At 50.7% G+C, this 25,648-nt stretch overlaps 2 protein-coding genes across 2 annotated transcripts in view; one reads left to right on the top strand and one right to left on the bottom strand.

Moving 5' to 3' along the window:
* RNF14 (ring finger protein 14) overlaps positions 1-25,648 on the bottom strand; it is a 362,683-nt gene that overhangs the window by 18,683 nt on the left and 318,352 nt on the right. The window lies entirely within an intron of this gene.
* Positions 9,043-22,147, top strand: PCDH12 (protocadherin 12). The gene is made up of 4 exons (XM_069484149.1): positions 9,043-12,003; positions 15,630-15,727; positions 18,004-18,155; positions 21,324-22,147. Exons 1-4 carry the CDS (start codon positions 9,124-9,126, stop codon positions 21,743-21,745), a joined length of 3,552 nt encoding a protein of 1,183 aa, XP_069340250.1. The 5' UTR covers positions 9,043-9,123; the 3' UTR covers positions 21,746-22,147.

Below are 25,648 nucleotides of genomic sequence, written 5' to 3'. Positions count from 1 at the left end.
GTGGAATTAGGGTGGTGATAACTGCATAACTTTATGAATGCACTAGAAACCACTGGATTGTATACTTTTAAAGGGTTACTTTTATCATATGTGAATTATATCTCAATTAAAAAAATTTTTTAGGTATAAAGCACTGTTCTCAGCACTTAAGTGGACTATAGAAATGTTGGTTCCTGTTCCTGGGAACCATCAAACTAATGTGCCCCTAATGATCTAATAAGCTCCTGTGTCCTCCTCATCATATATTGCTTCCACCCTAAAAAGCAACTTGTAGAGCTGGGATTCTAACCCAAACCTACAGGATGCTAAAGCTTTACCCACCACTGCCTCCCAGGCAGGACTGGCTTCATGGTACAGCAACCTGTGCAGCGACACAGGGCCCTGCACTTAGAAGGGCCTCAGGCTTAGAAGGGCCCTGCTCTTCATTTGATGCTGTGCTGTCATCATCTTGAAATTCTTAATAATTTTTAAACAAGAGGCTGCATTTCTTTTTCTTTTCTTTGCTTTTTTTAGATAGTCTTGCTATGTTGCCTAGGCTGGCCCCAAACTCCTGGCCTCAAGCAATCCTTCTGCCTCAGCCTCCCGAGTGGCTGGGATTACAGATGTGAGCTGTGGTGCCCAGCCAAGAGGCTGCATTTTTATTTTGCCCTGGGCTCTGCAAATTATGTAGTTGGTCCTACACCTAGGAGAGAGGAAAAACCAAGTGAGTAAATCAGGGCACCCAAGGGCTTACCTGGCTGTCACAGAGAGAAAACTTGAAATACAAATAATCACTCCTAATTTTCTGTACTATAAATCTTGATTGTTGCAGAACAAAAACTTAACTACCCTTGTAATAGATACCAAAACATATCCTTTAAAAATGCAAAGGAGGGAAGAAGAATCTCCAAAGCCATTTACTAATATCATTATTCATGTTTAGCCAAAGGAATAAAAGACAAAGAGCAAGACGCATGGCAACCCTACCTCAGCGCTCAGAGAGGTGAGACCAGAGACCTTCCAGAGACCTCTGAGAGGCAAACAGTGAGGGAGCCCAAGAACCAGCTCGAGAAATTCTCAGAGTTGGAGCAGGAGGTGAATTGTGACATCATGTTGTGACCTCAAGTCAGAGGTCACAGGATAGAGAGAACAGAAGAGAGAATTTTAAAGCAGTGTTAATTTTGTGAATGTTTAAAGTAGACTGAAGATTTAGAGTCCAGTTTTGAGGATAGGATTGGATAAAGAGAGTCTTTTAATAAGCTTTGTTTTTAGACTGTATGAAAACAACAGACCTTTGTGTCATTGGTTTCATGTGCCTGGTTAGCCTCTTTTTGTTTTGTTTTGTTTTGTTTTTTTAGAGATGGTGTCTCACTCTGTCACCCAGGCTGGAGTGCAGTGGCATGATCATAGCTCACTGCAGCCTTGAACTGCTGGGCTCAGATGATCCTCCTGCCTCAGCCTCCTGAGTATGTGGGACTACAGGCACATGCCACAGCACCCAGCTAATTTTTTTTTTTTTTTTAATTTTTGTAGAGACAGGGTCTCACTATGTTGTCTATGTTGCCTGGGCTGGTCTCGAACTCCTGGCCTCAGCTGATCCTCTCCCCTTGGTGTCCCAAAGTGCTGGGATTATAGACATGAGCCACGGTACCCAAGGTGAAGCTTTTAAACTGAGCCTGCCTGTGTGCCCAGCCCTCCACCGTGCATGGCGCTTCACATGGGTTGTCTCACTGAAATGCCCAGGACTGCACGACTTAGATAATTTTGTCTCCCCACTTTACAGAGGAGGAACTTGAGGCACTAAGGGGTGAAGGGATTTGACCAGTGTCATACAGTGGTGGAGCTAGGGTTAGGACCAATTCCTCATCAGTCTGACTCTCTCGAGTAGCCTGTAAGAGAATGAGGGTTTGTTGTAACAAATATAGAGAGAGCAAAATAGTTACGGCTGTAAAAATTAAAAGGCAAGGCTCTAGGGAAATTAGGATGAGAGTTTATGAAATAATGATAGGTGAGAATGAGAACAAGGGAAAGAGAAAGAGGCCCAACTCCATCTCCTGTCCCCAAGGACACCACACTATGGAGCCTAGACCTAGGAAAGGCTGGAGCCTAAACCTAGACCAGAGGTCAGGACCCAGACCATTGAGTAGAGAGTAGGAGTTTGTCCCAAAATCTGGCTTGTCACTGCAGGGGTTAGCAGGCCTCCCATCAGCACCTGCACTTGGTCCCCTCCATCCCTGGCATCCAGTGGGGGCCGGAGACTTTGCTGAGCTCACTCTCCTTCCCAGAGGGGACAGCCTCCTTTTCAATGGCCACCACTCACAAGCACCCCTGAAACAAGCCCTTGACACAGAGAGAGGCAGTAGGGTGGAGAGGAAAACCCTTCCCAACTCTCGGACAAGCCTGGGTGGTGGTGAGCCCCACCCCTGTATGGAATTATCATTGAATTCTTGCTGGTCTCTTGTTGTTGTGTATTTGTTCATGTAGATCTGAAAAGTCTATTAACACGTGGGAATCTGAAAATTGTTTTTTTTTTTTTAAAGTGGGGGCTTCATCCTAAAAAAATTGGGAGCCACTGCACTAGAAGCAAATATAAATAACACTTATTTATAAGTGCCAGGCCCTGCTTTAACGGTTGTGGACTGACTAAGCTAAACCTGAGGACAGCCCTATAGTATAGTTACCATCATCATTCCTGTTTTAAAACCCAGGAAACTGATCTCAGAGAAGTTAACTGACTTGCCATTGTCACACATGGTAAACTAGAGTCAAGATTTGAACCTAGGCAGTTGGTGTCCTGGGCTCACATCATTAAACCCAATGCTATGCTTAGACCAAGATAGCCCTTTGCTTGAGGCAAGTGGCCAGTTGGGTCTAAAGAAGACATAGCCAGATCACCTGTGTGACCATCTTCCCTGGTCAGTGCAGCTCAAACACTACCTCAGGTCATCCCAGGCTTATATAAAGACAGAGTGCTACCAAGGCTTGAGGTGGCTGACAGTACAAACTGTTTTCTGTGCTTCTGATGCAAGGTAAGATTTGATTTACAATAATAGGCAGAGAATGATCATGTTTATACTTGCAACCTGGCATTTTATTATTATTCCCCTGAATAACAGTGAAAAGAGTTTTGTAACCCCAAGGTAACATGGCTCTGTAAGAAGGAAAGAGGGGTGAGATTTAGCAGCAGCTGCCATCATAAATCAGTGTGTGACTTTCTCTCCGAGCTCCGGGCTCAACTCCTGGCTGTCATAAACTTATAAAGGGAAGCCCCAGGAGAATTTATGTAACGATGGGAAGACTCATTTTCCTTCCTGCAAGAGCCTTCCTGAAGGAAGGAGAGAATTAGGCTCATTAGATTCTATATGAAGAAAAACAAAAACCCCAAACCAATGGTTTAGAGGAAGGGAAAACATGGGTCAACTTGAGCTACTTCCCTTGCCAAAATCCCTGACCTTGTAAATAGAGAAGAACATGCTGAATTCCACCAAATAATTGTGTGGCTGGATGACCGAGTGATTTGATGAATGATCTAGGCTTCCTCTAGGGCGGTTCTCTCAGTGTGAGAACAGTTCCATCTTGGAGTCACCCAGAAATGCTGAATACATAACAAGGCCAATCAACAGAGTCAGCTTCTGAATATTCATGCACAGATGATGCTCCCAGTCAATATGTTTGACTTTTCTGTTTACTGATAGATTTTCAAATTCACTGTGTAAACCAAAATTGCAAAAATAAAGAAAAGAAAGGGCACTCGTGTTGAGAGCATACATTATTTCTGGACAGGGTTGTCAGATAAAAGTATACTAAAAAAATTATTCTCTATTTATCTGAAATTCAAATGTAACTGGGCATTCTGTATTTTTATTTGCTAAATCTGGCAACCTATTTCTGAGCCAATAACGCTATGTAGAGGAGAGGGCTGGGGATAGTATCTGGGGGACGGGCCCACACCTGCGAGTCAGAAGGAAAGATACCAAAAGAGGAGTCAGAGAAGCAGACAGAAGGCTGCAGAAATAGGAAGAGAGAACCAGGTGAGCACAGAGCTTTGATGAGCAGTGACACAGGTGTGGGGGAAAGATGAGGACCTAGAGGAGGTGAGTAAGAAAGGCCTGATGGCTCTAGAGTTTGGCCTTTGCAGGGCTGCTAGTGCTTCTGAGAAGTCCTAATCAGCGGTTCTCAAGGAGGCTGGGGGAGAGATAAGGGTGCATGTCTGAATCCCCTGTAGCATATCAGAATTGAAATCCACATACCAGTAGTGCCCTTCCTCTCTGAGTGTTGCGGAGAGAGACGTGTGTGTGTGTGTGTGTGTGTAACCCTTATCAACCTAGAACTCATGTGATCCAGTTTGGGGTCCGTGTTATGGTTACTAACGCACAAAATAAATTTTGAAAAGAACATTACTCTTTTCTTGAATTTTTCTTTAAAATGATGGAGGCCATACTTTGCAACAACTCATTCAGAAGTCCTCCTTATCTTCAATCTACCTCCTTCCCGGCCTCTGCTGTTCTCTGGTGTGCTGCCCTCCATAATTTCAACCTTCAGCAGCCTCCCTCCCTCCTCCCACCTATTTTTTGTTTTATCATGTAGATCAGTTTGGCCTCTCTTTCCAGCAAAATGTTCCAACCAACTTCCCAACCTTGTCCCAAATGATCTGAAAGATGATGCCTTTTAGAAGGGGGAGAAATTGGGCTGGCAATTACAGAATATTCTTTGGCAGGCTGGGAAAAGGAAAACTATGAATTTTCTTGCCCTGACCCTGGTATTTTGCAAAGCTTTCCAAGTGATTCTGCTCTCTGGCCCCTTTTGAGAACTACTACTCTTAACCAAGACTCGAAGCCCTTTCATTTCTTGAAAAGTCCTATTTCTTGGCAAATTTCTTTCTGCAAAGTGCATTCTTCTTTCTGCACTGGCCCCAGAAAGCGATGCCATTGTGTGGGGGTAGACATCTGTCACCTGTCCCAGCAAAGTCCACAAAGTGCAGGAGCAGGTGACCCAGAACATCTACTTGAGTCTCTCAGTCAAAATTCCTGGCCAGACTGGCTCTAGCTTTCTTCCTGAAAAAAGAGGCGACCCTGGATGGTCCAGCCACCTTCCTGGCAGGAACAATCCTGAGGATGATGCTTCTCAGCCTCACCCAAGCCGCCTTGTGATGCGGTGGCAGCTGCTGGGCAGATGCACGAGGAACCAGCCTAGAAGACCTGGGTGTGGGCAGCCAGCCCAGCAGGACACTCGTAGTGGAGGACGTGACCTTAGCCTTCATTCAGCTGGCCAGGAGTCCCCCAAGGGTCAGAGTAGCACCATATCAGTCTGACCCCTCTAGGTTCCTCCAGACTCAAAGTGTTTTGAAAAGATCCTCTGACTCCCACCCTTCCCACTTCACCCCTCAGCCCTTCCCTGCGGCCAAGGGCCCAAGTACGAGCAACACCCAAGTGAGTGGTGAGGCCTTTAAGCACAAACCCCAGTCCTGCCCTCTTTTAAAAAAATAGTTTGGACTTAAGGGAGACTATCCTCAGCTGTTTCAAACCTATTTTGGAATGCCTCTGCTCCTTGAAACCTATTTTCAAAATTCAGGGAAATGTCACCTTTCCAGACAAACTCTAGTGACAGCTCCATTCACCCCTTGGCATGTGGCTGTTAAAGACCCACTGACCCCTACAGCCAGAAAGGAGGAGAGAAAATTCCTAAATGGGGACCTGAGACCCAGAGGTGATCACCTTCAAAAAATTGTGCCTTATTTGATGGCTTTAGAATTTTAAACGGTTGTCTTACCTTCGTGTCCCCAGTGTGAATAAAACAAACAAACAATAAAAACCACCTGCGAAATCTAAATTCAAACTTTCTTGTGACCCATGAGTCCATTTTTTTGCATTCATGGTCCCAGTCCAGACAACACAACACACACACACACACACACACACAAAGATGTATATATATACATATATATATATATATAAAACAATGTCCCTTAAAGAATATAAATGTCAGCTCAGGTAGAATCATGAATTCCATAATTCCTTCTGTGATTGGTTCACATTAGGTTTTCCATTAAGAGATACAGTCATCATCTGCGTGCTGGTTTTCCCGTTGTATTCTTCTGTGCAGCGGGTCTGGAGCTATGGCACCCACCTCCTGTCTCGGTGGCTGTTCCCTGTCCTGCCTGTGCCTTTCCCCGCTTTGGCCACCAGATGGCACTCTGGAAACACGCTCACCACTGGAGTTTTCCGCATCAACGCTCCCCTGCATTACCCCCAGCTGCCTCCCTCCCTCCTCTCTCTCTCCTTCCAATCCATTTTCCAGAGTGCAGCCGAAGGGCACTGGAGGGCACATCTGCGTGATCTTGGGCAAGTTACGCTAACGCTCTGCCCAGGGTCTTCAACATGATGGCACGGTGGTGAGGGCAGCAGGAGAGGACGTAGGGGAAGCCCTCAGGGCCAGGCCTGGTACGGAGCTGCTGCTCTCATCATCCTGCCTTGAGCGCTCCCCAAACTCCCCATGGCCTTCAGGACAAGGTCCAAGTCCTTAGCATGGGAACCTTGGCCCCCATCCTCGGGTGACCCCTGCTTACATGCCCGGCCCCCACTTGCTCCCCACTCTACCCTGAGGACTCCCTTATAACACAATGAGGAGCCAGCTCACCCTCCTGGGGGCTTTTGCCGCTCTGCCCCCTCCACCTGCTTTGCCTCTCCCCTGCCCACCCCTTCCTCTGCTCGCTCCTCTGTGTCCCAAAGGGTGCAGCAGGACCCTCCAGGAGGAGCCTCCCCCGACCCCTGCCCCCAGGCCGGAATCCAGAACAACTGCACTGGGCTCCCTTGTGTCATTTTCCCTGCCCCCACCTTAGACCGTAAGCCCCTTGTCTCGTTCACTGCCTGGCACACAGCAGGTGAATGAGGGCGGGACCGCGAGGCCCTCACGGGCTGACTGTCCGCAGAGGGCAAGGAGCACCCACTGTGTCTCTGAGCTCCAAGGGGCAGTGGGCTTCCCGTATAGCCCAGGCAGCACGGTGCCCACACTGAGCTCAGGGAGGCCTGGAAAACCAGATTCCTGGCCAAGGAGGCAAAGAAAAAAGTGAACGGACAAGTGCAAGGCCATTTTCACCATTTGCATATAAGACATAAAACTTGGAGATAATAAAAAATACAATCACAGTCCCCGCGTATTGAGTGCTTTCTCTGTGCTGAGCCCTTTCCATGTCATCTCATTGAATCCTTCCCATAAACTCACAAGATGGGTGACAGCCACACTCTCACAGAAGGAAACTGAGGCTCAGAGAGGTGAAGCCACTTGAGCCATGTTTCAGAGCTTGGGAGTGGCCTGTCTGTCCCCAGAGTCATGCCACTGGAACTGGCCCCATGAATTCGGCCCCCTGCTGTGGCTTAATGGGCTGCAGTGAGATAGTTGGGAAACCTCCAGGAGTAGAATACCAGCGAAAGGAAAGACTAGACAGAGGGAAAGGGAAGGAGCGCAGATGGCCGTCTGTCAGCCACGCCAGTCCTGATGGCCACAGGCCTCCATGCCAACAAGCCCTGATTGCTGTCACCTGGGTCCAAACGGGGCACCACTGGCCCCAAGGATTCAGTGGCCAGTGCCCACCTAGGGGAAGCTGGCCCTTAATTCCCATCACCTCAAATGCTTTACAAACCTCTGGCATCAACTTCAAGGTGGGGTGTGAGGCTGGGAGAGTGCTGGGGGCAGCACTCCTTGAGCAGGGAATGAGAAGCAGACCACCCACTCACCCGCTTCTTTCCAGGGCCCCACCTCTGTGAGGAGGTGAACAGGAAATGGGAGGGAGGACACCTCAAAAGGTCTAGAAGGAGCACTGGGGGGGCAAGGGAGTTGTGCATGGCACTGTCATAAACAGAGTGGGGAGAGAAGAATTGGAGGAAGAGAGAGAAAGACATGAAAGGGAGGGGAGGTGTGGGAGGGAAATGCATAAACATCTCCCAGAGCAGTGGGAGCCCGGAAACCTGGGGCTTCCCCATGCAGGGACTCTGGACCTCAAGGCTGGGGGCTGGAAAGGAAGGGGGAGGGAGCCACACAGTCGGTCAGACAGGTCCTTGCAGCTTCTGAAGCCAAGGCCACGGCACCCTCCTGGTCAGTGCGGGCAGGGGTACAGATTATCACACCTGCTGGTAACAGTAACATCACTGCCTGGGACTGGAGGCCAGGCCCGGGCCCTTTGTGCATCATTTCATTTAATCCTCATAATTTCCTGCTGAGAGGGCTACGATTCTTATTTCCATCCTCACTCCACCTCAAAGATGAGGTAATGGAGGCCCAGAGAGGCTAAGTGACTTGTCCCAGAAGACCCAGCTGGTAAGTTGCAAAGTCAGGATTTGAACCAGGCAGTTCAGCTCTCAGAACTGCTCTGTTAATCACAGCTGCTCTCTAGTAAGATGAAAGTGGGTAATCGGGGCAGAGTCAAGATCGAAAAATAAACAAGTGTGGGAGAGAGAAAAAAGTGGGAGAGGAGTAATGGAGAAAAGACAAGAACAAAGAGAGGTGAGGAAGGGAAGAGAGACAGGGAACGGGACTTGCCCAGGAAGGACATAATTCCACGCACGGCAGGCGGGGGCTCGAGTGCTCTGCTCGCTTGCCTACGAGGGGGTGGCCGCCTTGCTGCATGGACGGCACCTTCCCTTCCGGCCTGTCCCCGGAGTCCCGGCCTCATCCTCCTCAGCGGCAGGCCACTCAGCTTCACAGGAAATGCTCTTTCTCTAATTGGCATTGAAACTCACAGCCCTCCCTTTTCCTGTAGGTGGGGTTTCCATAGGAAAAAGCTGCTTCTCTGTTTCCCTGGCCTAGCAACTGTTTGGAAGTCAGAGTCCCATATCCTGCTCTACTGGGTCAAGTCCCTCCTGGACCAGCTCTTGTCCATCATTTACTGAAGTGGACCCACTGGTGCCCCTGTGGGCGGTCTCCCCTGACAGCTTTACTCCAGCAGTGCTTGGACCTCTCAGATCGCTCGTGATGAAGATGGCCTTGCCTGGGAATCCTGCTTGTTCTATCAGCCTCTAATTATGGGACGAGGTTGTGCAAGCAGGTCTGGGGGCAGGAGAACAAAGCCATTGAGGAAGCACTGGAGGACTTGTCCAGCCTTTAAAGAACTCTAGCGGTTTCTGCATCTAGCCCACTCTGGTGGTAAGCATGATGCAACTTCTGCGACTTCTTCTGGGGCTTTTGGGGCCAGGCAGCTACTTGTTCCTTTCAGGGGATTGTCAGGAGGTGGCCACGCTCACGGTGAAATACCAAGTGTCGGAGGAAGTGCCGTCTGGCACAGTGATAGGGAAGCTGTCCCGGGAACTGGGCCGGGAGGAGAGGCACGGGCAGGCGGGGGCTGCCTTCCAGGTCTTGCAGCTGCCTCAGGCACTCCCCATTCAGGTGGGCTCCGAGGACGGCTTGCTCAGCACGGGGAGGCGGCTGGATCGAGAGCAGCTATGCCGACAGTGGGATCCCTGCCTGGTTTCCTTTGACGTGCTTGCCACAGGGGATTTGGCTCTGATCCACGTGGAGATCCAAGTGCTGGACATCAATGACCACCAGCCACAGTTTCCCAAAGGCGAGCAGGAGCTGGAAATCTCTGAGAGTGCCTCTCTGCGCACCCGGATCCCCTTGGACAGAGCTCTTGACCCCGACACAGGCCCTAATACGCTGCACTCCTACATCCTGTCCCCCAGCGAGCACTTTGCCTTAGATGTCATTGTGGGGCCTGATGAGACCAAACATGCAGAACTCGTGGTGGTGAAGGAGCTGGACCGGGAAATCCACTCATCTTTTGACCTGGTGTTAACCGCTTATGACAATGGGAATCCCCCCAAGTCAGGCACCAGCTTGGTCAAGGTCAACGTCCTAGATTCCAATGACAACAGCCCTGTGTTTGCCGAGAGTTCGCTGGCACTAGAAATCCAAGAAGATGCCGCCCCTGGTACTCTCCTCATAAACCTGACCGCCACGGACCCTGACCAAGGCCCCAACGGGGAGGTGGAGTTCTTCCTCAGTAAGCACGTGCCTCCAGAGGTGCTAGACACCTTCAGTATTGACGCCAAGACAGGCCAGGTCATTCTGCGCCGATCCCTAGACTACGAGAAGAATCCTGCGTATGAGGTAGATGTCCAGGCAAGAGACCTGGGTCCCAACCCCATCCCAGCCCACTGCAAAGTTCTCATCAAGGTTCTGGATGTTAATGACAATGCCCCAAGCATCCACATCACATGGGCCTCCCAGCCATCCCTGGTGTCAGAAGCTCTTCCCAAGGACAGTTTTATTGCTCTAGTCATGGCAGACGACTTGGACTCAGGAAACAATGGTCTGGTCCACTGTTGGCTGAGCCAAGAGCTGGGCCACTTCAGGCTGAAAAGGACTAATGGCAACACATACATGTTGCTAACCAATGCCACACTGGACAGAGAGCAGTGGCCCAAATATACGCTCACTCTGTTAGCCCAAGACCAAGGACTCCAGCCTTTATCAGCCAAGAAACAGCTCAGCATTCAGATCAGTGATGCCAATGACAATGCACCCGTGTTTGAGAAAAGCAGGTACGAGGTCTCCACTCGGGAAAACAACCTCCCCTCTCTTCACCTCATTACCCTCAAGGCTCACGATGCAGACTTGGGTGTTAATAGGAAGATCTCATACCGCATCCAGCACTCCCCAGTTTCTCACTTAGTAGCTATTGACCCTGACACGGGAGAGGTCACTGCTCAGAGGTCACTGGACTATGAAGAGATGGCTGATTTCGAGTTCCGGGTGATTGCGGAGGACAGGGGACAACCCCAGCTTGCATCCAGCGTCTCCGTACGGGTCAGCCTCTTGGATGCCAACGATAATGCCCCAGAGGTGATCCAGCCTGTGCTCAGCGATGGAAAAGCCAGCCTCTCAGTGCTTGTGAACGCCTCCACGGGCCACCTTCTGGTGCCCATTGAGTCTCCCAGTGGCCTGGGTCCAGCAGGGGCTGACACACCTCCACTGGCCACTCCCAGCTCCCAGCTGTTCCTTTTGGCAACCATTGTGGCAAGAGACGCAGACTCGGGGGCAAATGGAGAGCTCCTCTACAGCATCCGGCGTGGGAATGAAGCCCACCTCTTCATCCTCAGCCCCCAGCTGGGGCAGCTATTTGTCAACACCACCAATGCCAGCAGCCTTACTGGGAGCGAGTGGGAGCTGGAGATCGTGGTAGAGGACAGGGGCAGCCCCCCCTTGCAGACCCGAGCCCTGCTGAAGGTCATGTTTGTCACCAGCGTGGACCACCTGAGGGATTCGGCCCGTGAGCCTGGGGTCCTGAGCACGTCGGTGCTGACAGTGACATGCCTGGCTGCACTGCTGGGCATCTTTGGGTTGATCTTGGCTCTGTTCATGTCCATCTGCCGGACAGAGAAGAAGGACAATAGGGCCTACAACTGCCGGGAGGCCGAGTCCACCTACCGCCACCAGCCCAAGAGGCCCCAGAAACACATTCAGAAGACTGACATCCACCTGGTGCCTGTCCTCAGGGGTCAGGCGGGTGAGCCTGGCGAAGTCGGGCAGTCCCACAAAGACTCGGGCAAGGAGGCAATGATGGAAGCAGGCTGGGACCCCTGCCTGCAGGCTCCCTTTCATCTCACACCGACCCTGTACAGGACCCTGCGTAACCAAGGCAACCAGGGATCCCTGGCGGAGAACCACGAGGTGCTGCAGGACACCGTCAACCTCCTTTTCAACCACCCCCGGCAGAGGAACGCCTCCCGGGAGAACCTGAACCTTCCTGAGCCCCAGCCCGCCACCGGGCAGCCACGCCCGAGGGCCCTGAAGGTTGCGGGCAGCCCCACAGGGAGGCCGGCTGGCGACCAGGGCAGTGAGGAGGCCCCACAGAGCCCACCGGCCTCCTCTGCAACCCTGAGGCGGCAGCGAAATCTCAATGGCAAGGTGTCCCCTGAGAAAGAATCCGGCCCCCGTCAGATCCTGCGGAGCCTGGTCCGGCTGTCTGTGGCTGCCTTTGCGGAGCGGAACCCCGTGGAGGAGCTCACTGTGGATTCTCCCCCTGTTCAGGTACCTGGGGCACGGGCAGTTCTCCCCCTGGTCACCCCTGGACCACCACCCGCAGCATCAGACACCCCCCTCACCCTCACATTCCTCACCCGGCACTTTACGGTGCTTTGGGTAGCAATGGTTCAGGGCACAGCTCGGGCTCAGCTGAACTGAGCTGTGTGATCCTGGGCAAATTACTTACTGTCTCTAAGCCTTAGTTTCCTTATCTGTAAAACAGGAACTGTAGTAAGAGTATCTGCCTCACAGAGCTGTCCTGACAATTTGGTCAGTTCATTCCTATACAGCACTTGCGGTGGCTGGCACAAGTAGAGACGCCGCAAAGATAGTGATTAAGAGCATAGTCTCTGGAGCAAGATTGTCTGGGCTCAAATCCTGATTCTACTTCTTCCTAGCTGTGAACCACAGAGAAGTTACTCAACTTCTCTGTGAAGATGTCCATGTGGACAGCACCCATCTTCTAAGTCTGCTTGAAGATAAAATGAGTTAATGCACTTAACGCCCGTAGAACACTGTTTGGTGTGTAGTCAGTGCTGAGCAAATGATTATTATTACTTCTGCAAAACATTTCTCCATCTCCACTCTCCACTCGCCCTCCTCTCATCCAGGCAACCTCCCCATGGAGCAAACCAGCAGGGGCATCACTGCCCCGGGCTCCTGGGCTGCATCTGACTAGCCTGAGACCCCACAGCTTACTGGCTGGGCCTGCAGGATGGGGTCGTGGAAACCAACTTAGGACTTGGGAGTTAGGCAGATTCAGTTCAAACTTCAACACAGCCCCTTAGGAGCTGGACAACATTGGGCAAGCTCTTCAACCCCTGAGCCTCATTTTCCTCATCTATAAAATGGGGATTATGGGGCCAAACCCTACCTTGTGTCTAGCTCCCTGGAGGTGTGAGGATTAAATGGGGTAATGAATGAAAAAGTGTCTGGAGACCCAGGATTTACTAGACACAAATGAGGACTCTTTTTCAGGGAAGGTAACTGATCTCACACTCATATTTGCTCCCCTGGACTCCAGATATTTTCACTGTGCCAGGCTGCCTGCCCAAGGCACACTTCTGCTCGGCCAGGCCATCAGCTCAGGTTTCCTGTGAAGCAAGGAAACAACTTCCTTCCCTCACCCCCTCCCCAGGAAGCCACCTGGAGATGGCCCAGCTGTTTTCTTAAGACGCTGACCCTGGGCTCCATGCAGACCCAGAGGTTGCCCAGAGCCATCATCCCTCCACTCACCCGTCCATCCACCTGTTCATCCATTCATTCATCAAGTGCTTTTTGGTTAAGTCTTTGTGCCAAACACTGTGCTGGTTGGTGGTGGACAGGACAGCAGAGAGCAGGCACTATGGGCAACCCCACTGGGTGATGGAAAGAAAGGTGCCCACTTGGGATCAACCCGAGGGTAGGAGGCAGCTCGCCCAATGCTCATGTCTTTCTGGCAGCACAGCACCACTGTGGATTCAGATCTGAGTTCAAATTCTAGCCTGGCCACTAACTGTTGTGTAGCACCTGTGAGCCTCAGGTTCCACCTCTGTAAAATGGGTCTAACGGTATCTTTTCCCTTGGGCTGTTCTAAGGATTAAACGAGATTTTATACCACAGGACAATTACTGAGTGTTTCTCATGGGACCTATTAACAAATGACTTATATCCTTTGGTTCATTTAACCTCATAACCACCACATGACCTGCGTCTCATTGTAACTCACTTTTTCACTGCTGAGGAAACTGAGGCTCAGAATACTTAAGTAATTCCTCAAGGCCACACAGATGGAAACTGGGGCAGAAGCAGACTCTGACTGACTCCAAAGTTTGGACTCTAACTGTGAAGTGACCCTGAATGACAGTACTCAGCACAGGGCTTGGCATATGGCGAGTGTCCCTGAAATGTCAGCTGTACTTGGGCAAGGGGGGCGGGTGGCTTAGGAGGGCTTCCGCATTTTGGCTGAGAGGTAGGATCTGCCCTGAGGCAGACAATGGGACCCTGACCCTCCCAAGTCACAGTGAAACCCTAGTCCTGGCCACCTCCTCTTCCAACTGTCCTCTGAGGTTGGCACTTCCTGCCTCGAGCTGCAGAGAGGACAGAGTGGGCTTCCCCAGGGAGGAGTGGGGGTGGGCCCCGGAGGCGGAAGCAGCATTTCTAGGGGTAACATTTTCAAACCATCTAATCCTGACACCTCTGTGAAGAAGGCCAGGTGGGTATTTCTAGCCCCACTTTAGAGACGAGAAAACTGAGGCCTGAGGAGGTCTAAAAATCTGCCTGATAGTATACAACAAGCTAGAAATAACTTTGAACTAGAACTCAGCCTCCCAAGACTTGGTCTGTTACCTCTCCCTCTTGAGGCTCTATAGGATCTGGCCCTGACACCTCGCCCACCCCCTACCCCATTTTCCTCTTTCTGAAACTCTACCATTTCTTCCAGCCGTTTGGCTTGCAGCGCTTGTGCCTGAAACCCCCTTTGCCTCTTGCCCAGACCCTCCCTCTCCTCCTACTTGCCAAACTCCTATAGAGCCTTTGTGCCTCCGCAGAGGAGCCTGGCGTATCATGTGAACTCAATAAACATTTGTGGAAATAAGGCCAGGCGCAGTGGCTCATGCCTATAATCCTAGGACTCTGGGAGGCCGAGGCAGGAGGATCACTTGAGGCCAGGAGTTCAAGACCAGCCTGAACAACAGCAAGATCCCGTCAATACAAAAAGTAGAAAAAATTAGCTGGGCGTAGTGGTGTGTGCCTGTAGTCCCAGCTACTCGGGAGGCTGAGGCAGAAGAATGGCTCGAGCCTATGAGTTTGAGGCTACAGTGAGCGATGATGACGCCCCTGCACTCTAGCCTGGGCAATAGAGTGAGATTCTGTTTCAAAACAAACAAACAAAAACACAAAAAACTTGTTGAAATAAATGAATAAACTTCCCCCAGGAACACCCCCCTACTTCCTCCCTGCTCTGAGTTGGGGTGGGGCCTCCTCTGCCCCCACAGTCCCCCACCCTTTCCCAACACCCCATGCAACCCCCTGTCCACTCTCCCCGGCCCTCCAGCCCTCCGGGCAGACTGCGAGCTCCCTGAGGGTGGCAGCTGGGTCTCCTCATTCTCACTCCGTTGCCAGCGCCCTGCTGGGCTCGGAACAAGCACTTAGTAAGCACTTGATGAGTGAACGAAGAATGAATAAATGAAACATTCAATGACACTATTTTGCCTTCTCTACAACATAATCTTCCATCTGGCCCACAAAAATTGTCTGAGTGTTTGAATACTGCTAAAAGGGGAAAATAACTCTTTAGGATAATCCTGATCAAAATAATAATAATTTTATGGTCAGGAAATGCCTCTTCACCCCCATCCCACAGAGTCCTCTCGGCACAGGGCACTTGGGAGACTGAGCATGAGGGGATGGGTCCAGAGGGTCCCCAGGCTCTCCCTCAGACACCTAGGTCCTGGGTGACATGGCAAAGCAGGGGACCTGCCCGCCCAGGTCCCTGTCTCCGTCACTGGCACCATCCCCCATCTGATCACACAAACATCTGAAGCCGGAGGAAAGACTATAAAAAGAAAGCACCGGCGTTGAGGGAAACATCCGGCAAGGAAGCGTGCTGGGTCGGAATTGTGTGGAGTCAACAGATTTTTCCTGTCTTGTAGCAAATCTCCCAGCTGCTGTCCTTGCTGCATCAGGGCCAATTCCAGCCCAAACCAAACCACCGGGGAAACAAGTATTTGGCCAAGCCAGGAGGCGGCAGGTAAGCAGCACGTACCCCTCAAGGTCCCCCGCCCACTGGCCTCTGGGAGGTGAGGGAGGGCGAGCTCATCCCAGACACTGGGCCCCTGGGAGACTGCAGCAGACAGCACCCACCCCCACCCTGGGAGGCTGGGTCCTGGGGCGACTGTATTTATGGGATTTACAGGACCCAGAGTCACTGAGGAAATGACTTCATCCCTGAGGCCCTATCTGTCCCCTGATTACAGAGGTGCTATAAATTGGCTTTAAATTTGTAACTTTCACCTTTCTTTCTCTTTATCCACAAACACGAGGGCATAATATGAAGTCTCCCACTAAGGATGGTGGAAGTGTGGGCGTGTCCCTTTGGGCAATCCTAGAATTGAAGAGACATCAAGAGGACATCTAGGCCGGGCGCGGTGGCTCATGCCTGTAATCCTAGCACTCTGGGAGGCCGAGGCGGGTGGATCGCTCGAGGTCAGGAGTTCGAGACCAGCCTGAGCAAGAGCGAGACCCCGTCTCTACTAAAAATAGAAAGAAATTATATGGACAGCTAAAAATATATATAGAAAAAATTAGCCGGGCATGGTGGTGCATGCCTGTAGTCCCAGCTACTCGGGAGGCTGAGGCAGGAGGATTGCTTGAGCCCAGGAGTTTGAGGTTGCTGTGAGCTAGGCTGACGCCACGGCACTCACTCTAGCCTGGGCAACAAAGTGAGACTCTGTCTCAAAAAAAAAAAAAAAAAAAGAGGACATCTAATCCAACTCCTTGTTACAGATGGAGAAACTGAGGCCCTAAGAATTTTGATCCAATCCAGCTGTGTAAACTTGAGCACATCAGATAATCTCTCAAGACCTTGGTTTCTCCATTTGTAAAATGCAGGTCATACACTTCTCTTGTAGCAATGGGGTGAGGATTTCATGGTCAGTTCCTTTCTAAGCCCACAGCCCAGTGCCTGGCACATAGTAGGTAGTTGCACCTGCAATGCTAAAGTCCTTTCCCCTTACAGCAACTTTGCTCAAGGTCACATAGCAAGTGAGTGGCAGGGACCAGCTCCCCGGGCTCCTGACTCTTGGATCAGTGCTCTTGCCCTGACAACTTGTAGCTCTTTTTTGCAAGGCTGATGAGAGGTAGTGTTGAACAGGGGTGAGTACACACACTCCAGAGTCATACTGGCCTGAATCTGAATTCTTGCTTCATCACTTAATCCATGGGGACCTTGGGTAAGCTGCAAAATCTTCACAAGTCTTGGTTTTCTCACACGCAAAAAATGGGGATGATAACAAAAGAACACATTAGAGTTATGAAAGGTTTGAATGAGATGGTGCCTGCACCTTGCACTAGCAAGAGGCCTGACTCAGACTCATGGCTCAATAAACATTAATTGTCATTGTTACCCACAAACTTGCCCCCTCCCCACTGATCTCTTCCTAGCAGCAGAAACGGCCACAGGAAAAAAAGCAAACAAACAAACCAACAGAAAGGACTCCTAGGCCTTAAGGCTACTCAGGAAGTCTTCTTACCTTTCCGGGAGGAGGGTCCAGGCCTGTCCCTGGACCCAGTGGCTGTGGGAGGGAGGATCTGAGCGATGGAGGAGCCAGGTGGAGACAGCAGGAGATGGAGGTGCAGGCAGTAGACTCCGAGCAGCTTTAGGACATGTCCCCTCAGCTATGTCCTCCATAGATCTGCTCTCTGGTCTGGGATTTGGCCTTAAATAAAGAGGAAGTAACAGTCAGTCACTCATCGCACAAAGTATTTACTAAGCACTCGCTGTGTGCCAGGCCCTGTTCTGAGCACTGATGAGAGAGTAGGGAATGAGACAGACAGAAACCTCTGCCTTGCTGGAGCACCTGCTCTGATGGAGGGTGGATGACTGCAGGGGAGGGGGGATGACTGCACTGGCTGGATTGAAGTTTATTAAACTCCTGCTCCGTGCCAGGCATGCAAAGCCATGGGAGGGACAGTGGTGAGTGACAGTATCAGTGAATTCATTTTCACTTCTATTCGCTGAGTGCTTACAATGCACCAGGAACCATGCTAAGCCCTTTACCTACAATGTCTCATTTTACCCTCACAGCACCCCATGAGGTGGGTGTTATTTATTACTCCCATTTTACACACGAGGAAACAGAGTAAGCAGAAGGGCTGGGATCACATAACCCAGGCTGGTCAGACTCTGAAGGCCAGGCAGTGTGTCCAGTTTCCTGTGTGGGTAAAGGCATGTGAGCATGAATGAGCATGAATGAATGAATCTATGCGGGAATTTCCTCCCCGTGGACTGGCTGGTTTCCTTTGTAGGAGTGCAATCTCAGACACAGATGGCCCAGGTGCTAGGGCTGGTGGCCAAGCAGAACCAGAACAGGAGGAAGGGCCCTTGGACCCTGAAGAGGACCTCTCTGTGAAGCGGCTGCTAGAAGAAGAGCTGTCAAGCCTGCTGGACCCCCACACAGGTAGGGACTCCCCAGGATCACCCCAACCCTGCTTCTGCCCCCATCGTCCCCTCATGTGCCCAGATTGCAGAGAAACAGTCCTTCTGTTTCCAGGGAGGAACCTCAGTGACATTTAATTTCCCTGGAGCCTCAGAAAGTATTCGTTTGTTTAAAGACCAGGATCTACTTTGATTACTAATTTTAAAAATCACCGTAACAATAGCGAACAATTACTGAGTCTTGGCATGTACCAGGCACTGGGAAAGCATCTGATACACATTATCTCACTTTGGCCTCCAAGCAGTCCTTTGAGGTAGATATTATTAGCTCCAATTTACAGATGAGCAAACAGGTTTAAAAAGGGGAAATGGTCTGCTCAAAGTCACCTAGCTCATCAGTGACAGAAGGGTGCCAACACCTGGGCCAGACTGTCCTCAGGAGACTTCCCCCTAACTCCTAAACCACTCAGTTGTATTTCTTTGGGGTATTTAAATCTCCCTTTCACCCTGGGAACTGAATCAACTCTTTAATGTACTAACACTTCTAATTGAAATAAAAAATTTTTTTTATAGAGAAACAATTAGTTTTGACAATACATACATAACGTGAACTTGAATTCACTAATCTGCTAGCTGCCCCGCCCCTGGATATTGGTCAGCCTCGTTTAGGTAACACACCACACGTCTGCCCATCCCTATGCTGTGGTTTGTCTGTTTCTGTAGTTAACAATCTATTTCTCATGTGCTCCATCTGGCTGCCAACATGCTGAAGTCATGGCAGAGACTTCCCTTTCCTTGCTTAAGAAAATACAGCTAACATTTATTGAGCGCTTTCTACGTGCTAGTCCTTGTTCCAAGTACTCATGGGAAAATCTTATGAGATAGGGGCTATTCGTTATCCCCGTTTCATAAAAGAAAAAGCTAAGGGCCAGGGGTGTCTAATAATTTACCCGAGGTTGTACAGCTAATGGTTATTAACACAGGCAGTATGGCTCTAAATGTTAGAGCTGTGTTGTCCATATGGTAGCCACTGCCCACATGTGGCTATTTAAATTTAAATGAATTAAAATTAAAGAAAATGAAATGTGCAGTTCCTCTGTCATACCCGCCACATGTCAAGTGCTCATTGGTCACCTGTGGTTAGGGGATGTAGATTTGGACTCCATCTCCGTCGGCCAGCTGTGGGCTGGAATCTGTGGGCTCAGTTCCCCCCTGGTCCTGCCTCCCCACGGCACAGAGGACACTGAGCACAGCGGGTGTGAGACGTGGGGGACAAGGAAGGAAGAGGGACAGAAGAGCCTTTGCTTTCTCAGGCTGGACCACTGCAAGGCTATTTATGAGCGTGCTTGAGCCTGGGGTCTTGCTGTTTCAGATAAAAGCCCCACCCGAGGATGCGATGATGACGATGTTTTACTGGTTGCATGAACTCATTAAATCTCACAATGACCTAATACGATAAGTACTACTGTCTCACCACTTTGTGAGAGGACAAGGAGGCTCAGAGAGGTTAAGCCCTTTCCCCAAGGTCACACACAACTGACTCTAAGTGGCAAAGCTGGGAAATGACACCCAGGTCTGCCCAGCACCCACCTGCAGCTAGAACTGGTGGATGATGCCGAGTGAATTCACCATCGCTTTTCAGCCATTCTCATCTGCCCCAGTGATTTTCTCATTCCAAGCTTCACTTCTTCTGAAGTTCTCTGACCCTTGTGCAAGGAAAGGCCCGATTCTGTAACACCAAGAGTTCCATTCAACCTTTATGGCCCCAGAGTCTCAGGGAACTAAGGTTTACATTTCCCAAATGTCGAGGGTTACTATTTATGTTCATTCAGTCATTCAACAAACATTCACTAAGTTCCAGGCATGGGGCTAGGCCCCAGGATCCAGCAGGGCAGGGGCCCACGCCTGTCTCACAGCCTGCACAGTCCAGAACCGAATGCAAGACAGAGTTTCATTTACTAATATAAAAAACAACTAGCTCTGCTCTGGAATAACTTTTTCAAATTACAAAAGTAGTATTCGGTTAATGTAGAAAAATATAGCTAAACAAAAAAAGAATAAATCACTTCTGCCCAGGGGTGATTTCAGTTAACACTTTGACATATCTCCTTCCAGTCTTCTATTCTGTGCACAGATTTTAAAGCAGCTCACCTTAGGCAAACATTAAATAAATGTTAAGGTAGATGTTGTTTCCCCTCTCTTTTTTAAAAAGACACTGTTTCTTAACCATGAGACTTATACCTTCCTTTCTTTCCTTTCCCTTGGTCTCTACCATCAGGTCTGGGACCAGTTTTTTGAGATAAGATTTTCTGTTGAAGGGTTGGTGGCATTGGGAATCTAGGGGCAATTTTTTTAATTCCCAGCCACCAAGCTGAGTTGCCCCTGCCACTGTCCCAGTCCCTTTCCTGGGACAGCCCCCAGGCAGACAGCCCCTTTCCAGCCTGACTCTAGGCTCCCTGCAGCTTGAGGGGTGAAGGTGTTGAGGACTCGGGGCCAGGTGTCAACAGTGCAGACCTCAGCAGGCCTGTGCCACAGGTGGGTACCTGGGGTGTCCTGCGGGAGGAAGAGCCACTCTTCAGAGAGTGGGCAGGGCGGTACAGTCACAGGGGTCTTCGAAGTCATCAGACCCAGGGTCAAATCAGGGTTTGGCTGCCTAGCAAACGTGTAGCTTAACTTCTTTGAGCTTTAGTTTCTTCATCCATGAAATAGGTACTCTTGACCTCCAAGATTTGTATGTAGGTTAAACGAAATAAATTGCTTGGCACAGCAGCCCTGTCTAAGAAAAGGGATTTTCCCTCTAACCTCAGCTAGTGGTACCTTACGAGGAGGAGTCACCCCACCCCACCCCACCCCAGGGGCCACAATCTTGGCTGGAATGCAGAAAACACTTAGACCTGAAACACACCGTGGGCCAGACCAGGAAATTCTTCAGAGACAGGCTAATTTCTACTTCTAGGCCTTCCTTCTCCTCCTGCGCCTTCTCCGCTGGCTCGCCGGGTGCTTTGGTGCTTCGTGGCTGCCTTCCTGCCCAGGAGCTTCCCCGCCTGGGCCTCTTCCTTTCCGCCCCACTCTGGCCACCACCCCCAGCCCGTGTGCCCTGCCCCCTCCCATTTCCCTTCCCTTCTTTGTCCACGGCCCTTGCCCTGCCCCCAGCCCCGCTTCGCCTCACCCTGTCCCCCTCCCCCCGCAGGCCTGGCCCTGGACCGGCTGAGCGCCCCCGACCCCGCCTGGATGGCGAGGCTGTCCTTGCCGCTCACCACCAACTACCGCGACAACGTGATCTCCCCGGATGCTGCAGCCTCGGAGGAGCCGCGGACCTTCCAGACGTTCGGCAAGGCGGCCGGGCCCGAGCTGAGCCCGACGGGCACGCGGCTGGCCAGCACCTTCCTGTCGGAGATGAGCTCGCTGTTGGAGATGCTGCTGGAGCAGCGCTCCGGCGTGCCCGTGGAGGCCGCCTCCGAGGCGCTGCGGCGCCTCTCCGTCTGCGGGAGGACCCTCAGTCTAGACCTGGCCACCAGCGGGGCCTCGGGCTCCGAAGCGCAGGGGGGCCCTGGCGGAAAGAGCGGAGCTGATGGCAGGAGCGGCAGCTGCAGCAGCAGCAGGTGCCTGTGAACGCACCTTGGACGCCTCTGGATCCAAGAACCAGCGGCCCTGGGAGATGTCAGGGGGCCCAGGCCCAGAGGATCCCGGGACATGCGCTGGTTCCTAAAATCTTGGAACTCACCAAGCAGAGATGGCCCCAGAACTTTAGGGTGACTGATGCTGCCCCCACAGTGGAGGCTGGGCCCCCAGGACTAACAGCCGACAGACCAAAGCAGCCCCTGTAATGGGCTCTGAATTTTTTGGAGGACAGGGACAGTTTGTGGCTGAGATAAGTGTTTGCTGGCAAAACACATGTAGAAGGCAAAGAGTCAGTCCTCCCGCAGAACAGATGCCACAGAGTGTGACAAGCAGGGAAGGATGGCCGTCTTGGATACTGGGGGTGGGGAGCTGGGTCCTGGGACACCAGGCGATGCTCTCCGACCTACTAATAAAGGAAAAGCAGTGGCTCGTTCTCCTGTTTGCACCTGCCAAGAGGAAGGAGGGAAGAGTAATAGAGTGAGGGTTCTTTGTCATCCAATCCCTGGCAAGAAAGTCATGCTGGGCCTGGACAAGAATGGGGCACCTTGGTGCACAGTGGCAGGTGCACAGATGACGGACACGTGTGCTCTTGACCTCATTCCTCTATCACTATGTTATCAAATAATCTGCTTCTTAGCTGGAAAATTAGGGCTAAGAAAAGCATGACTGTTTACAGAGCATTTACAGGAGCCAGGCACCAGGCTTTACAATAGGATTTAACTCAATTTTCTAACAATCCTGTGAGGGAGGCGTCATTATGCCCATTTCACAGATAAGGATACAAGGCTTGGAGAGGGTGAGTGTCTTTCCCAAGATCAAACAGGGAGTAGAAGCAGAGTCAGGATTTGGACCCAGGCTGGTCCAGCACTAAAACCTGTGCCCTCAACCTTGACACTAGACTGCCAGCCAAGGACAGGAAAAGGAAGAGCCCTGGAGGTGAGCGTTTGCCAGCAGTGGACTTGCCTGAGCTCCCCTTGGGAAACACTGCTGAAACGAACATTCCCAAAGTCATGCAGGCCCTGACACATCTCTGCACCTGCAAGCACAGGGCGAAAGGAACTTGGATCCGATGTGATGCAAGTCCCCTCCCCTGTCCTTTCCCAGCGAGTAGCCTTCGCGTGCAGAACGCATCTTTCCCGACCCCCATCTGTGGGTAAACTTTCCTCTGTCATTGCAGGTTTGGGCCTGTGAATTCAGGCCCCAGAGGACACTGTGTGAACTGGGGCTGTGAAATTGGCACTGACAGCAGCCAGTGTTTCAGGGGAGGGGAAAGTGAAGAAACAGCAGATATTTTCCCAAGGCTCAGCCTTATAATGTTCCCGGAAATTTTCAAGCACTCATTCAGCTAGCTTCTGAATAGCACAGGGCTGTCCTGGACACTGAAGGCAAAATGTCCTCTGTCTGCTCCTCCTTTTGTCCTCTCTTGGAGCTCAGTGCCCATGGTCACTGTCCACAGAAATGGGCCAAACATATTCCCAACTAGAGATAATGAACATCATACATACCTGGAATATAGTATAGCATCATTATTCCATTTTACAGATGAGAAAAATGAGGTTCCCAAAAGTTAAGTGCTTCAGGGGTGAGGTCTCTGGGTCTCTGATCACCTCACTCCAGGACAGAGTGATTTTCTTGTAACATCTATGATTTTCGAGCTGGTGCACAGAGCTGTTGGGTTCTGCAGGCCAATGACAGAGGCTGGGGGAAACCAAGCAGGCAGGGTCTCCAGGCTGCCCAGCCAGGTGCCTGGCACAAAGTGATACTTGATGAATACTTGCTGAATGGGAGAATGAATGAATAAATAGGTCAATAAATGCTCAGAGTCCCCTTTTATCCATATTGGAACTCCAGGTAGAACTTCATTAGAAAAAAATGGTTCCATTATGTAAAAGTCAAGTCTGAAAACCAAAGTACTCGAGTAGACCAAACTGGACCCCCCCCCCAATTACCAGTGCATTTTCAGTGCAGAGCTGATGTTGGGGGGTGGTAGAGAGAAGAGATGGGGAGGAGTAATCTAAGGAAGCTGGAACCACAGCTGGCACTGGATCATTGAATACCTGGGACCACTGCATCACTCTAATTAAAAAGTCCTAAATCTGTACCTTGGGCCCTCTGAACACTAGGCAAAACTTTGTATAGAGGCATTTTCTAGGCAGAAGATACAAAGTTCACATCAGATTCTCAAAGGAACATGTGACTTATAAAAGGTTATGCAGCACTGCTCTAAGATACTATCTAAACCTCCAGAGACATGGGCCATTAGTCATAAGGAGTCCAAACTTTATCTATTTCAACTCATTTTATAGCCAAGGATATAGAAGGAAATGGTGGACAACTTGCCCAAGGCCACCTGGCAGGTGCGTGGCAGAGCTAGCATTTGGATATGGGATTTAGTATGGCCGTCTACTATAATGTCAGGGGTTCTTAACCTGGGCTCCTTGGTTGGGCTTCAGGATCTATGAACCTACTGAATTGTGTGCAAAATTGGGAGGATTTGCATTTTTCTATGGGAAGGAGTAAGGTGCTTTCATCAGATTCTCAAAGGAGTCTAGGACCTAAATAAGATTAGGGACCACTGCAGTCCTCTAGGCGGGTCTGCAGCTCGGCCTCCCCTGCACCAGCCGGAGAACCCACGGGCAGAGCTGTTCCTGTTCTGAGGCAGCTGAATTCTGATCAGGGTTGGGGTATGTGTTTGTGAGTGTCGGTGTTCTTCCTGGTGCCATGTGTCCCCGCCCGGCATGCTGATGCCAGCATTTTTCCCAGTAACAGCCTGAGAGAGAGACAGTGTGTATGGTAACAGAACTGGGTGTGCTGAACAGGAAGGTTACAGAAACTTCTTGACATCAGCCAAGATGTCAAAGCTGAGACTTTGGACATGCTCAAAACAGTTTCCACCAAGATGAGCTCTGTCCCCTGGGAGACTAAGGGAGCAGGCAGGCGAGCCAGCAGGCACTCAGTTAAATGTCGTCTTAATTTGGAAAGCACAGAGGGACATTTTTTATCAATAGTCAGCTGTTCTCTAGCACCAGGAGTACAATGCAGTGCTCACCCAGAGCCTGCGGGCAGCTCGGAGATTGACAGGCAGCCTCCTTGTCTGTCACCCAGCTTCAGTTTGGCAGCTCACTGACCCTACCTCTCCTCTGGCTGAAACAAGAGTGAGGTGGCAACCACTACCCTTGGGACTCTGGAGTGAACCAAATCCCAAAAAGAGAAGACAGGAAGGGGAGGAGGGAGTCTTAGCACAGGTTCAACCTGGCACATAGTGTGTGCCTAGAAAATAGGTCAGCGTTCTCTAGCCCCCACTAAGTTTTGGGTACAATTGAGGAGTGGGACATGATCAGAAGTACCCATTCAACAAACATTTTGTATGCATTGAATAATTACTAAATGCCAGAAGTAGCACAAAAAATGACAGTGGGAGGAGGGAGTATACAGAATTCATTCATTCAAATTATTTAAAGCACTCACTATGTGCTTGCTGGGCATTGGGAAGAGAGGGGAGATGCATATCATCGCTCACTCATTTGCTAAATAAATATTTACTGAACATCTACTAAGTACCCTGCACTGCACCGGAGATACAGTGAACCAAATAGCCTTTCCCACAGTAGTGTCAGGGCTCCCTGAAAACAGCATCTCAGGATAGGGAAACTGAGGCAGCAGAGCTCCGCATGAAGGTCTCATTGCTGAGAGTATCAGGCCCCAAAACTTGGGCCATGCAGCATCCTGACCCAGGCTGGCCCTGCTGACAGGGCCACCTCCCTGTCCTCCTCGCACATGTCCTCTCAGGGCACTAATGATGAGTCATTAATAACGGAATTTTAATGGCAAAAGCACAGCAGTTCCTGGGCTGGTGAGGCCCATCCCCTGGGGCTGTCGCGGCAGTGACTGAAC

Source organism: Eulemur rufifrons, chromosome 10 (genome assembly GCF_041146395.1).
Source record: "Eulemur rufifrons isolate Redbay chromosome 10, OSU_ERuf_1, whole genome shotgun sequence".
Taxonomy (NCBI): Eukaryota; Metazoa; Chordata; class Mammalia; order Primates; family Lemuridae; genus Eulemur; species Eulemur rufifrons.
This window is presented reverse-complemented; position numbering and strand designations above follow the sequence as displayed.

What these genes read in the sequence shown, in the direction of transcription:
- PCDH12 (XM_069484149.1), top strand. Translation starts at nt 9,124, where the DNA reads ATGATGCAACTTCTGCGACTTCTTCTGGGGCTTTTGGGGCCAGGCAGC. An exon ending in TGGATTCTCCCCCTGTTCAG is followed by an intron (nt 12,004 to 15,629) that starts GTACCTGGGGCA and finishes CCTGTCTTGTAG; the next exon opens with CAAATCTCCCAGCTGCTGTC. An exon ending in CCTGCTGGACCCCCACACAG is followed by an intron (nt 18,156 to 21,323) that starts GTAGGGACTCCC and finishes CTCCCCCCGCAG; the next exon opens with GCCTGGCCCTGGACCGGCTG.